Source organism: Crocuta crocuta, unplaced genomic scaffold, assembly GCF_008692635.1.
Source record: "Crocuta crocuta isolate KB4526 unplaced genomic scaffold, BGI_CrCroc_1.0 scaffold506, whole genome shotgun sequence".
NCBI lineage: Eukaryota > Metazoa > Chordata > Mammalia > Carnivora > Hyaenidae > Crocuta > Crocuta crocuta.
Window position 1 is genome coordinate 667,864 of NW_027528991.1, and position 10,903 is coordinate 678,766.

At 46.2% G+C, this 10,903-nt stretch overlaps 2 protein-coding genes across 3 annotated transcripts in view; one reads left to right on the plus strand and one right to left on the minus strand.

Moving 5' to 3' along the window:
- Window positions 1–9,669, plus strand: part of PHF10 (PHD finger protein 10) — a 16,812-nt gene extending 7,143 nt beyond the window's left edge. For both annotated transcript variants that reach the window (XM_077757411.1, XM_077757410.1), the window contains exons 7-12: window positions 449–558; window positions 2,072–2,225; window positions 3,303–3,458; window positions 7,853–7,961; window positions 8,244–8,432; window positions 9,480–9,669. In XM_077757411.1, the coding sequence (XP_077613537.1) occupies window positions 449–558; window positions 2,072–2,225; window positions 3,303–3,458; window positions 7,853–7,961; window positions 8,244–8,432; window positions 9,480–9,565 (804 nt within the window). In that variant the 3' untranslated portion in view covers window positions 9,566–9,669. The remainder of the gene's footprint in view (window positions 1–448; window positions 559–2,071; window positions 2,226–3,302; window positions 3,459–7,852; window positions 7,962–8,243; window positions 8,433–9,479) is intronic.
- CUNH6orf120 (chromosome unknown C6orf120 homolog) lies at window positions 8,692–10,902 on the minus strand (the record flags this gene model as incomplete). Its single annotated transcript, XM_077757377.1, is given in 2 exon segments — window positions 8,692–10,506; window positions 10,509–10,902. Coding segments are annotated over 2 exon segments (465 nt in total), but the record flags the coding sequence as incomplete, so codon positions are not given.
- Between the last annotated feature and the right edge of the window lies 1 nt (window position 10,903).

Here is a 10,903-nt window from a genome sequence, read left to right on the forward strand (position 1 = left end):
GGGGGGGGTGTGCTTGTGGCTGACATTCTGCTGGGCGACACTAGTAGGTGTATATCGTACTTGTTTTTTGTCCCAAGCGTCATCGTAAGACACTCGCACAGTAATTCGCTGGTCTCTCACAGTTGCCCTGTGAGGTTGAAACTAGTAATTTTCTCATCTTGTAGACGAGGGTGCTGAGCTGCAGGGGTTTAGAGGTTGCCCCGGCCCCTTGCTCTTCAGGGGCGGGAAACATACCGCCTTTCCGCAGACACGATGGCCGTGCCAAAGAGCCGGATAAAACCCGCCTGTACGGCCAGGAACACCAGCTGCCCCCTGGCTTCTAGCATCCCGTGTCTCATATTTGAGCTTTATGCGGGGAGGAGCACAGTGGAGCACGAGAGGGACTGTTTCCCTAAAGGCCTGATTCCTGGCTGGGACTCAGTTTTGTGTTTCTCTTTATGTCGCCTAGGTCATCCAGGTGCCTCAGGGGAAGTACAAAGTGTTACCGACGGAGCGAACCAAGGTCAGTTCTTACCCAGTGGCCCTCATCCCGGGACAGTTCCAGGAATATTACAAAAGGTATCTGTTGCTTTTATCAGCATTTCTGTTGGGTGTTGGGGAGGGACTTCAGAGTCCTGTGCCTCGCCCTAAGATGCTGGGTGAGGTCTGTCCCTCCGCCTCCTGTGGCTCCGTGGTGAAGAGCACCTTCCCCCAGGAACGCGAACGTCCGCTCCTGAAGCCGCCACTGCCCATCTCCTGCCCGCCTGTGCGTGCCTCCCTGGACAGGTGCCCGAGCCTCCTAGCACCTGCGTCCCTAGAGCACGCTGCATGGCCCCGCAGCACCTTGTCACTTGCAAGCTTGCTGGGAATACAGACTCCCAGGCACGACCCTAGGCCTGCCGACTTGGTGGCTGCGTGTTTACGGCTACCTGTGGGGCAGCACCGGTGGAGCGTGCGGGGCACAGGAGGGGTGAGGTCACTCTGGCCTGGCTGCCACTTCTACTCCTCAGAGCAAGAATGCTGCTTCTCTCTTATTCCCGACCTGGATGTAACTGAGAAGGAGGCTAACACAGGGTCATTTTGTTTGAGAATCTCAGCTTTGACTTTGGCTTTAAACCTTATGCTTTTTAGGATAGAGACTGTTCTTTATAGGATTTAAAATGGACTATAGGATCCTACTATTTGAAAGTCCAATTTAAATCATAGGTTAGCAGATTTTAGTTTTTTTAGTTTTGGGTCAGCAAATTATTCTTGTTGATTAAAAAATTTTTTTTTAACATTTATGTTTGAGAGAGTGTGAATTAGGGAGGGGCAGAGAGAGAGGGAGGCACAGAATCCGAAGCAGGCTCCAGGCTCTGAGCTGTCAGCACAGAGCTCGATGTGGGGCTGGAACTCTCAAATCTTGAGATCATGACCTGAGCCAAAGTCATGGACACTTAACCAACCGAGCCGCCCAGATGCCCCTGTGCCTACTTAATGCAGGTTTCCGGGTGGGGACAGGGTATGGAAACGCAGAGGGCGGGCCGCAGATGGGAAGGTGGCAATGGGTCAGCTGCTATGGGTGCCACCTGACTTGGGGTGAGGGGTTGTGATGAGTATTTTCAGCCAGAATAGATGATGACACTAGTTAGAATACATGCTTCATAAGTTGTTTTTAAGTAACTTGCTACTTAAGATTTTGTTCTTTAAAAACAAAACGTTTTGTCGGTCTGCAGCAGACCCCGAGGCAGCGAGGACTCGGGGAACTGGGGACGGGGGTCAGGTGGCATGGGGTTTGTGTGGTTCTGCACTGCCAGTGCTCCACCTTCCTCTGCTGATGCTTTTTTTCCCTTTTTTTGGGTTGATGATAAAGGACGGAGACATTATCTTTGACAGAAAGAATCAAGTGCATGTTTTACCTCTTAGTCTGATAAAAAACTGTTTAGGCTTTTTATTTATTACTTTTCAAATGCAAAATCATTTGTTACATGTGTCATCATTTTCCAAAAGTATTTGTGGTTACCTGGGAAGATTAGGGCCGACTCTGGGTCGCAGATCCGGTCTTTTATGGTTCTGGTAAAAGAGGACTGAGAACCGCCCCTCTGAACCCCAGGTACTCAGCGGATGAGCTGCGGTATCTGCCGCTGAACACGGCCCTCTACGAGCCCCCGCTGGACCCTGAGCTCCCGGCCCTAGATAGCGATGGTGACTCGGACGACGCCGAGGACGGCCGAGGTGACGAGAAGCGGAAACATAAAGGCACTTCGGTAGGAACACCTCTCTGTACGAGCGGGCGTCTCCCTTGAGTGGGTGCTAACTGCTCTGCCGGATTGCACCTGCCTCTGTGTCAAGGACAGGGCCGTGGAATTCCCTGAGAACTGCTGTTAGGAACCTGACCTTCCGTGCGCCTCGCTGCAGACCGCTGTGCCTTCGGAGGTGTTAGAGTTGCCCCTTTGTGGTTCTTACAGGCGGGTCAGGAAAGGGTACCAGACCTTAGCGTACAATTCCGTATTTAACCGTCTCGGTTTGGGGAGCACATTAACTTGTGTTCCTGTTGCTTAATCAATAGTGTTTGGCTTCCTCCAGGGAAAGGTCAAGAGCACTGGTTTGGTATCAGGGGCAAGTTGGTGTGGTCTGCAGGAGTGAAGAAGGACACACTGGGTGGCAGAGGATTCTGGTTTGACTCGGCACTGTGTGTGAGGCAGCCGGCCACTTTCAGCCTTCGTGGTAGCCGAGCTGAGCCTGGGAGGAGGCCACCGTGAAGTGGGCAGGATGTGTTTGTCACCAACTTTTTTTTAAATTATTTTTTATTTTTGAGAGAGAGAGAGAGAGATCGCGTGACCAGGGGAGAGAGAGGGAGACAGAGAATTCAAAGCAGGTTCCAGGCTCTGAGCTGTCAGCACAGAGCCCGACATGGGGCTCGAACCCACGAACCGTGAGATCATGACCTGAACTGAAAGCGGAAGCTTAACCGACTGAGCCCCCCAGGCGGCCCAACAGTTTATTCCTTAACCAGTTTTCCCTATGAAATCAGGCTCCCCTCGCGCCTTGGCAAAACGGTGTGGCACCAGCTGGGGCAGCGCCCTCTGCCAGTGTTGATGGAGGCAGGACACCAAGTTGGTTAAGGTACAGTTAGCTTTCTGTGGTCACACGTAAGACAGATAAGTGATTTTTAACATGACTTTTTTTAGTCTCCACCGGGAAAAGTTTTCTTAGAATTATTTTAATTGACAGAACTTTACACGAACCTTTTTTTCTTTTTAATCGTTCGCTGTCGTTTTCAGCATTCGCGCTCTAGTCTGCGTGAATCCCAAGGAATCTCTGTCTCTGCCTTTGCCTTCCAGGACAGCTCCTCCGGCAACGCGTCTGAAGGGGAAGGCCTTCCCGACGGCCAGGAGGAGCCTCTGCCGGGAAGACAGAGATCCAAGGACAAAGCTGCTACTCCACGAAAAGACGCTTCCAAACGTTCTGTACTGTCCAAGTCAGTCCCTGGGTACAAGGTAGAAGAAAAAAGCCCCTGACTCCGCTTCCTTCCTGAGCAGCCTCTCTCCCCGAGATAGTTTACCTCTGACTCCGAGCGGTGGAGGCCTGCCCGCCGCGCTCCACTGCTGTCCTGTGTGCCCTCTGTCAGCCTCCTCCTGTCGTGCTTTATTTTCCTGGTGGCTTTTCTGTCACTTCTGCCTATGGTTTAGCTTCTGTTTCCTGTAGATGTACGGTTTATAAGAAAATCTTTTTTTGTCTTTTAAACAATAACCAGGCAAGTATGGGTTTTTAAAAAATTACTTCCACGCAGAACTTTATGCTTTGTTTCCTTGGGGTAAGGCTCGTAATTATCTGACATTTGCAATATCCTAATATGTCGTATAGCTGAGCATGCCACGCCGTGAAGTATGGGTGGACAGACTCTTAGAATAAGCTGCCTCTCCTGAAGGAAGATCTGGGTTTAATTTAAAGATTATCTGATCCACTTGCCAAAGTCCACTAACTCTGTGATAGAAAACAGTAAAACCTGTTATTTACATTGTGGTGATTTTTAGCCTCACCCTGGCAAATAGACTCTATGATTCTACGACAAGGATTGAAGTGTTATTTAGTGACGTGACCTGGCTTAGATGTATATATACTTGTTAACTTCCGGTCTGGGCTGTTCTCAGAGTAAGGTAGTGTGCTATCAGCAATATTATTTTTGTGGTTCCTCCTGCCCTCTCTGTCCCTTCCTCTCCGGAGGGTCAGGTGAGAGGTGAGTGGCCTTATCCCTAGATGGGGGGTTAGGAATATCATAAAAGGAGTGGAATTAGCTGCACAGTTTTAGGTTCTGGGTGGTGATCATAAAATAGGCTGTCCATGCAGCCCGGAATGGATCAGAATATGCTTTTCATTGTGGTGATGAAAGTGTTTTGAAGGGACATTTTAGAGTAAGGTGATCGAGTAGTTCTACCGAGTGGAATTGTTAAACATCTTGTCGTGGGTCAGGATTGGGGCCGTGCTGGTTGATCCGGAAGAGCAGGGATGAGCGCGCTGCCAGCCACTTCCGTTCCGCAGCCACAGCCTGCTCACGGTTCACTCCCCCTGCTTTTCCTGAAGTTTAAAAAGCAGGTTAGTGAATTAGTGTATTTAATCCATATTTAATTAGAAAATGCCTTTACGTGATCAGTTTTAAAATCCGTGTTTTTCCAGCCTGTGGCAAGCAAATCCAAAGCTTTATTCGGCACGGGATGGCTTCGGCAGGGTGCAGCCGTGTGGTTTTTATACTGGTTTTTACGTATATAGCTTACGTAATTTTTTACTTAAGATGTAAATTAATGCTGAATAATCAAAAGCAAATGAACTCCAAAGATTAAATCTTGGAAGGTTAGCCTGGTGTGTGCGCGCTGGTCTTCAAACGGGAGAGGCTGCGCGGCGCTCCCGGCAGGCATCCCGGAGCCCCTGCAGAGGTAGCCTGGATTGGTCATGGGATCAGAGGCCAGAGTGTCGAAGGAGAGGTATCATAGAGGCTGAAAATGAAGAATTACTCCACAGTATCATTGATTTGATATAGAAGAAATCATATAGATTAACCTAAATTGATAGGACTCAAGGGGGTGTAATCTGCAAAATGCACATTTTATAACTTGTGTGAACATTTTTAGTAGCTAAAAATGTTTCAGGTATTTTAGAGTTTGGAACAACCTGTATCTAGACTTAATACATTAACGTGAACATGTTTATTAAACGTAACCTCTCTGTGAAAAATATTAATAAGCCAAGATGTGCCTAAATATTCGGGTACTTCACGCTGAAGCTCATACATATAAATATGTTGGAGTTACGGACAGTGATGGCGCAGCTGATGTCTTGCTTGATGAGATTCACTAGTGCTTGCCCTGAATTTGTAGGACAGTAGTGTTTGGGTTACATTAACCTGAAATTAAAGCGTATTGTTTGTTAGGAGTCAGGCCTGGGTTGCAAGTATATAATTAAAATCTATACCATGTTACTGCTACCATGAAAGTCTTGCTTATCTTTGGTTATTTTCCAAGCAGGAAAGTAAGGGTATTGTGAGCCTTTTATTTGAGATGCTGAGAGCTGTTAGGATGAGTATTTTAATTTTCTTGTCAGTAGTGACACTGATGTTGTTGCAGTTTCTAGAACTGTCTCTGTCAGACACCGGGTCCTCTTCTATCCGTCTTCGCAGGAGTTCTGTGCACTGTTCCCTTCCTCCTCCTCCTCCATCAGAGACTAAGCTTCCCAGCCGGCGGCCCTGGGTGTGAGCAGGCCCTGGGTGGAGCAGGGCGGCTTCCCAGAGAGCCGAGTGCTTGAGAGAACAGAATTACCGTAGAAAATGCTGCGGAGCTCTGTCTCTCCCCGTCTCTCTCTCTCTGTCTCCTTCTCCCCTTTCACCTCCTCTTTTCATCAAGATGAAGACTATTGGGTAAGAAAAATTTTAAGTGGCTTAATGAAATATTATGATTTTATGCATAGAAGTAAACCTAGAATTTTCTTGGTGTCCCTTTTTATCATAGGTGTTTAATGTATGTTTTAATGGCTGTAGAACTTGAATTGCTCTAGAATGTGAATGACTAGCCTTGTGTTTTATTCATTTTTGACTTTTGTAAAGGATCTCCCATGAAGGGTTCTCCTTTTAGAATTTAATACTGTGTAGTTACCTCCCTGACTTCAGTGAAAGGTAACCGAGTACTTGGAATGCCAGCGTCTAACTTCAACTACAAGTATTAAACAAGTAGATCTTTTACCTTCAGTGCAGGCGGCATAACCAAAGGGTGGCTCTTATTTTGGTGTGCTGACAGGTAGCTTTCTGCTGTATATTACGGCACTTCCAGATTTGGTCGTCACCGAATCGGAACTTGGGTCCTAGAAGTGCACTTGTAGCTATTTTTTTTCTTTTACTGTAGGAAACACAGTGAGAACCTTATTCTTAGAATGTAGCAGCAGCAACGGAAGGGGACTGCTCTGTAAGACTCCCACGGTTTGAGCACGTGACACTGCCCCGGTGTTGGGGAGCAGGGTATAAACATACACTTAAAGCAGATGTAGAATAGTTAACGGTAAAGTTTTATATGTATGTTTTAACTCCCATATTTATTATTTTGTAGAGACATTTGTGATTGTTTAGAGTTATTGTTTTTATTATATTTATGTATAAGGTTGACTTTTTTTAAATAAATAAGCCAAAAATTATTTTTGAATGCCTCTGTCATCTTTTGCAAAAGAAGGACAATTTAAAAAAATCAAAACTTAAAAGAATTAAGAAAAAATTGTTTAGGCCTAAGGTTTTGAAGGTGGCAGTGAGACATTTCAAAGCTGGAATACTATAAACAAAGTTGGAGTTTCCTTTCGGCTTCTCTTTGGTTTAAGAACTTAGGAAAGGGAAAGAGAAGATGCATTTGGCTGGGTTGGAAGAAAACAGAAATACAGCAACCTGGTGACCTCCCCCCAGTCCCTACGTACACATACGGTCCTGGCCCGTCCACCCTGGCCCATGCTGGCTCTGCTTTTCCTGCCACCGTTACTTAACGTGTTCGTAGAGTGGGAGTGAACGCCATTTCGCTCTGGTCGAAACTGGGATGTTTGGGTGTTCTCCCTGCCCTGGTAATTGTAGGTGCTATGCATCCTTTCTTCTTTGTCCTTTTCCATGTGTCGCTAAGTGTGTTTTAAAACCCAAATGCACCTTCACTGGATGGAGCAAATCTTTAATCTGAAAAATGAATGGTACTCAGAATATGAGGGTGTCTGTAACTTTTTAAGTGATCAGTGTTTGCTTGCCTGAAAGCTTACTTTTCTCTTTCATGTTTTGTATCTCATACTGAATGCTCTCCCCTAAGCATAAGCTCTTTTATTATTAGATATGCAAAGGGAATAATCACAGCTGTTTCCCGGAAATGTTTATGCACATAACATGTATGGATGAGACATTTTTCAATTAAAAATGTTAAAACATTGATTTTATAATTTATAACTTGTTTTATAGATCTGTTTTTTCAACTTTGAGAAATAAGCAGTTTTTAAACAAAATCTGCTGCTTAAAACTGAGTCTTCTGTTTTACAAGAAGCCTTACTCACATGTAAAGGTCATTTGGTACCTGGATTTCTTCTTCCAAATAATAGTGCAATTTGACACTGCATTTAGTCTTCCAGCTCAGTAATCAGATCTTGCTGTGCACGTAGGGAATATAGAATGCTACATTTAATCCCGACAGGAGATCCTGCTGTTGGGAGAATTTTAAAACGAAATCTAAGGCTTTAGTATGTTGAAAGCTGACTCTCTCAAGTTAGGTCTTTCTAAAAGATCCTCCTTAGCAAGTTACTGAAAGTAAAGATACGGCAGTAACAATTCCTTATGAACCCACAGTGAGTACTTCTGGCATGAATTTATAGCCCTCTTCTACCCTTCCAGCCAAAGGTCATTCCAAATGCTCTCTGTGGAATTTGTCTGAAGGGTAAGGAGTCGAACAAGAAAGGGAAGGCTGAATCACTTATACACTGCTCCCAGTGTCATAACAGTGGTAAGTACTGCCGGGTCTTAACATCTCAACCACCCTATTTGTTGCTTCAAAAACCAGCATTTTTAGTTGTCCACTACACCCGAATCAAAGAATCCTCAAATATACAGGGTAACTTGTAAGGCATAGGGAAGGAGCCCATGTATTTTCCTCTACTTTGTATTTTCATTTCTTTGGTGATTAGACATTGTAGCCATCTTGAGAAATCCCAAAGCAAACTAGCATTTTGTTATTTTATTAAATTCAAAATTCTTCTCTGAAATACTAATATTGGTTTTGGTTTAGGCCATCCTTCTTGCCTGGATATGACCATGGAGCTTGTTTCTATGATTAAGACCTACCCATGGCAATGCATGGAGTGTAAAACTTGCATTATATGTGGACAGCCCCACCATGAAGAAGAAATGATGTTCTGTGATGTGTGTGACAGAGGTTATCATACTTTTTGTGTGGGCCTTGGTGCTATTCCATCAGGTAAAGATTACGAAAAGGAATGAAGGGACTCTCCCATCACTTTTTTTAAAGGCTGCACAAGCACCTCAGAGATCCTTCTGTTCCCAAGAAGTTACCAAAGCTGTGATTATCCAGATAACGTCCACCTGCTTTTCATCGCTAGGTGACCCGGCTAAAGGACAAAGGGGGTCAGAGGGCCGCCTCCAAGTTTTGGAAAAGAGCTCATTGTATAGAATGAACTCAGGCCTTTCCAGTGAAAGAGCTAAAGCAGAAGCGTCCATTCGTTTCAAAGCCTTGATTTTATTTTTGTGTCCTCTATTCAGATACTCAACAAAAATGCCTGCTATGCCTTTATAAATAAACCAGATTTCTATAAAATGAGGCAGCATAACAATTCCAGATAACTTTGGAACACAGAGTCGAAGAATAAATCACAGTAATTGGACTAAAATATTACACATAATTGTGTAAATTTAGAACTTAACTTGCATAGTTAACACTGTATAATACTTTATAAAACCCACGCCTAGTAGTTTCCTGGGAGTCATTAAGAAGCAGGTGACTTAAAGTTCGGTAGTAACTCAGCTGAAGTACCTAGTGCGGTTCATCGCTGTGTGGTCAGATGCTGGTCAGGTTTAAAGTGCTGTGTCTGGTGCACCAGGACGTGAGAGGAGTTCACACATGCAGCTGCTGCTGAACAGCAGGGGAAAAGGCTGGAAACAAGCCAAAGTCAGTAACAGGGTTTATAGACGACATGTACTTTTGAACTTTTAAAGTATGACAGTGTCTGGGTTTCAGAAAGGATTGTGGTAATTTTTTAAAGGTCCAGATCATTACATGGTATTGATCTCCTCTCCTCCCCTCCCCCAACTTGCACTGAATTTTACATGGCATTGTTTACTCCGATTTTTCTCCTTAAATTAAGGAACTTCCTGGTGCCCTTCACATCACACATCCACAGAAAAAAATACCACTAGTGATACCTAAGGAAGGAGCGCCAAATAGGTTTAAAATTTAGTCCTAAAAAATTAAATTTCATATTATATTAACTAACAATTTTTCTCCTAGGTCGCTGGATTTGTGACTGTTGTCAGCGAGACCCCCCAACACCCAGGAAAGTGGGCAGAAGGGGGAAAAACAGCAAAGAGGGATAAAATAGCTTTTGATCCCAATATTGTAACATGGACTTAAACGAAATACTTGGTGCCAATTTATTTACATTCTCAATTTTATGCCAATAAAAGACTTCTGAAATTAACCATGTGCTTAAAATCTGTAAGTTGATTTATTTGTTATAAGCTACTATTCCCCTTAAAACCAATTTCAGGTAGAGAAATAGTTCATTTTCTTTTCTTTTTTTTAAGTCTCTTAGTGCTTTGGCTCTCTCCAGAAATTCAGTGGAAATATAGGCAACGTAATTGAAGTACTTATCTAGTTTTCCTTGGCCTGAAAGTTATTACTTGCATGAAGTTTTCCTAATCTGTCTGGTTTCTGGCCAGTCTTGGGTAGCATAACAAAATTACAGAGTCTCAGGTGATCAGTGCCAATGACCTTAACCTGCAGGGAGGCAGGGGCGCCTGCCTGCGCCAGGCGGCTCGGGCTTGGTCTCTGGGCTCGGTCTCTGCTCGGGGCGCGGGCACCCCACTTTAGGCCACATGCGAGCAAAGAGGAAGAGCTGGTTACATTTCCGACCCGTTCCAGGTGTGCACGCCGGGACCTCATCTCGAATCACTGCCTGGGGTGAAGGCGCAGCCACAGACCTTTCCAGCCGGGCGACTCGGCTGCGGGAAGGGTGCTGCGTTTTGCCTAAGCCCCCAATCCGCTGACACACCCATCAAACTGCAGTCGAAACATTTTATTGTGCGTATTCCTCTTACAGGGGCTTTGAGAACCGAAAAGAGCAACGTCGTTCTTGCCGCGCTCCCTACTGTCGGGGTAAGTGAGGTAACGAGCGTATGGCTTTACGGAGAGAGACCTCCAGGCGGAGGCCCGCGGCCACCGGTTTGTTCGGGGCGTTCCAGGGATCAGAAGAGGATCTCCAGTACCAGTTTCAAAACGCTAATTAAGACGGTCCAGAGCACGGACTCCTCCTCNGGCCCGCCCCGGCGTCGGCCGCCTCCCCGAACGGGGGCTCCGGCGCGCGGTCGTAATACACCTTCATCTCGAACTCGCTCTCGTGGTGGGACGGGTGCCCGTACACCCCGATGCCCACGGGCCGCCGGAAGTGCGCGGGGATGGCCACGGCGTCCGGGCCGCAGGTCACCGACTGCAGGTCGTAGTCGTCGAAGCTCGGGTGCAGGGTGCTGTCGGACACGTACAGGTCGGCGTCGCCCCTCAGGCTGCGCATCCGGAGGACGATCTTCCCCTCGTGGTTCAGGCGCAGGTAGCTGTAGTTCCCGGCGCCGATGTGGCCCTGCACCACGTGCAGCAGCAGCCACTCCTCGGGAACCGCGTCCTCGTCCGGGGGGCTCCCCGCCCACGCGAGCTGCGAG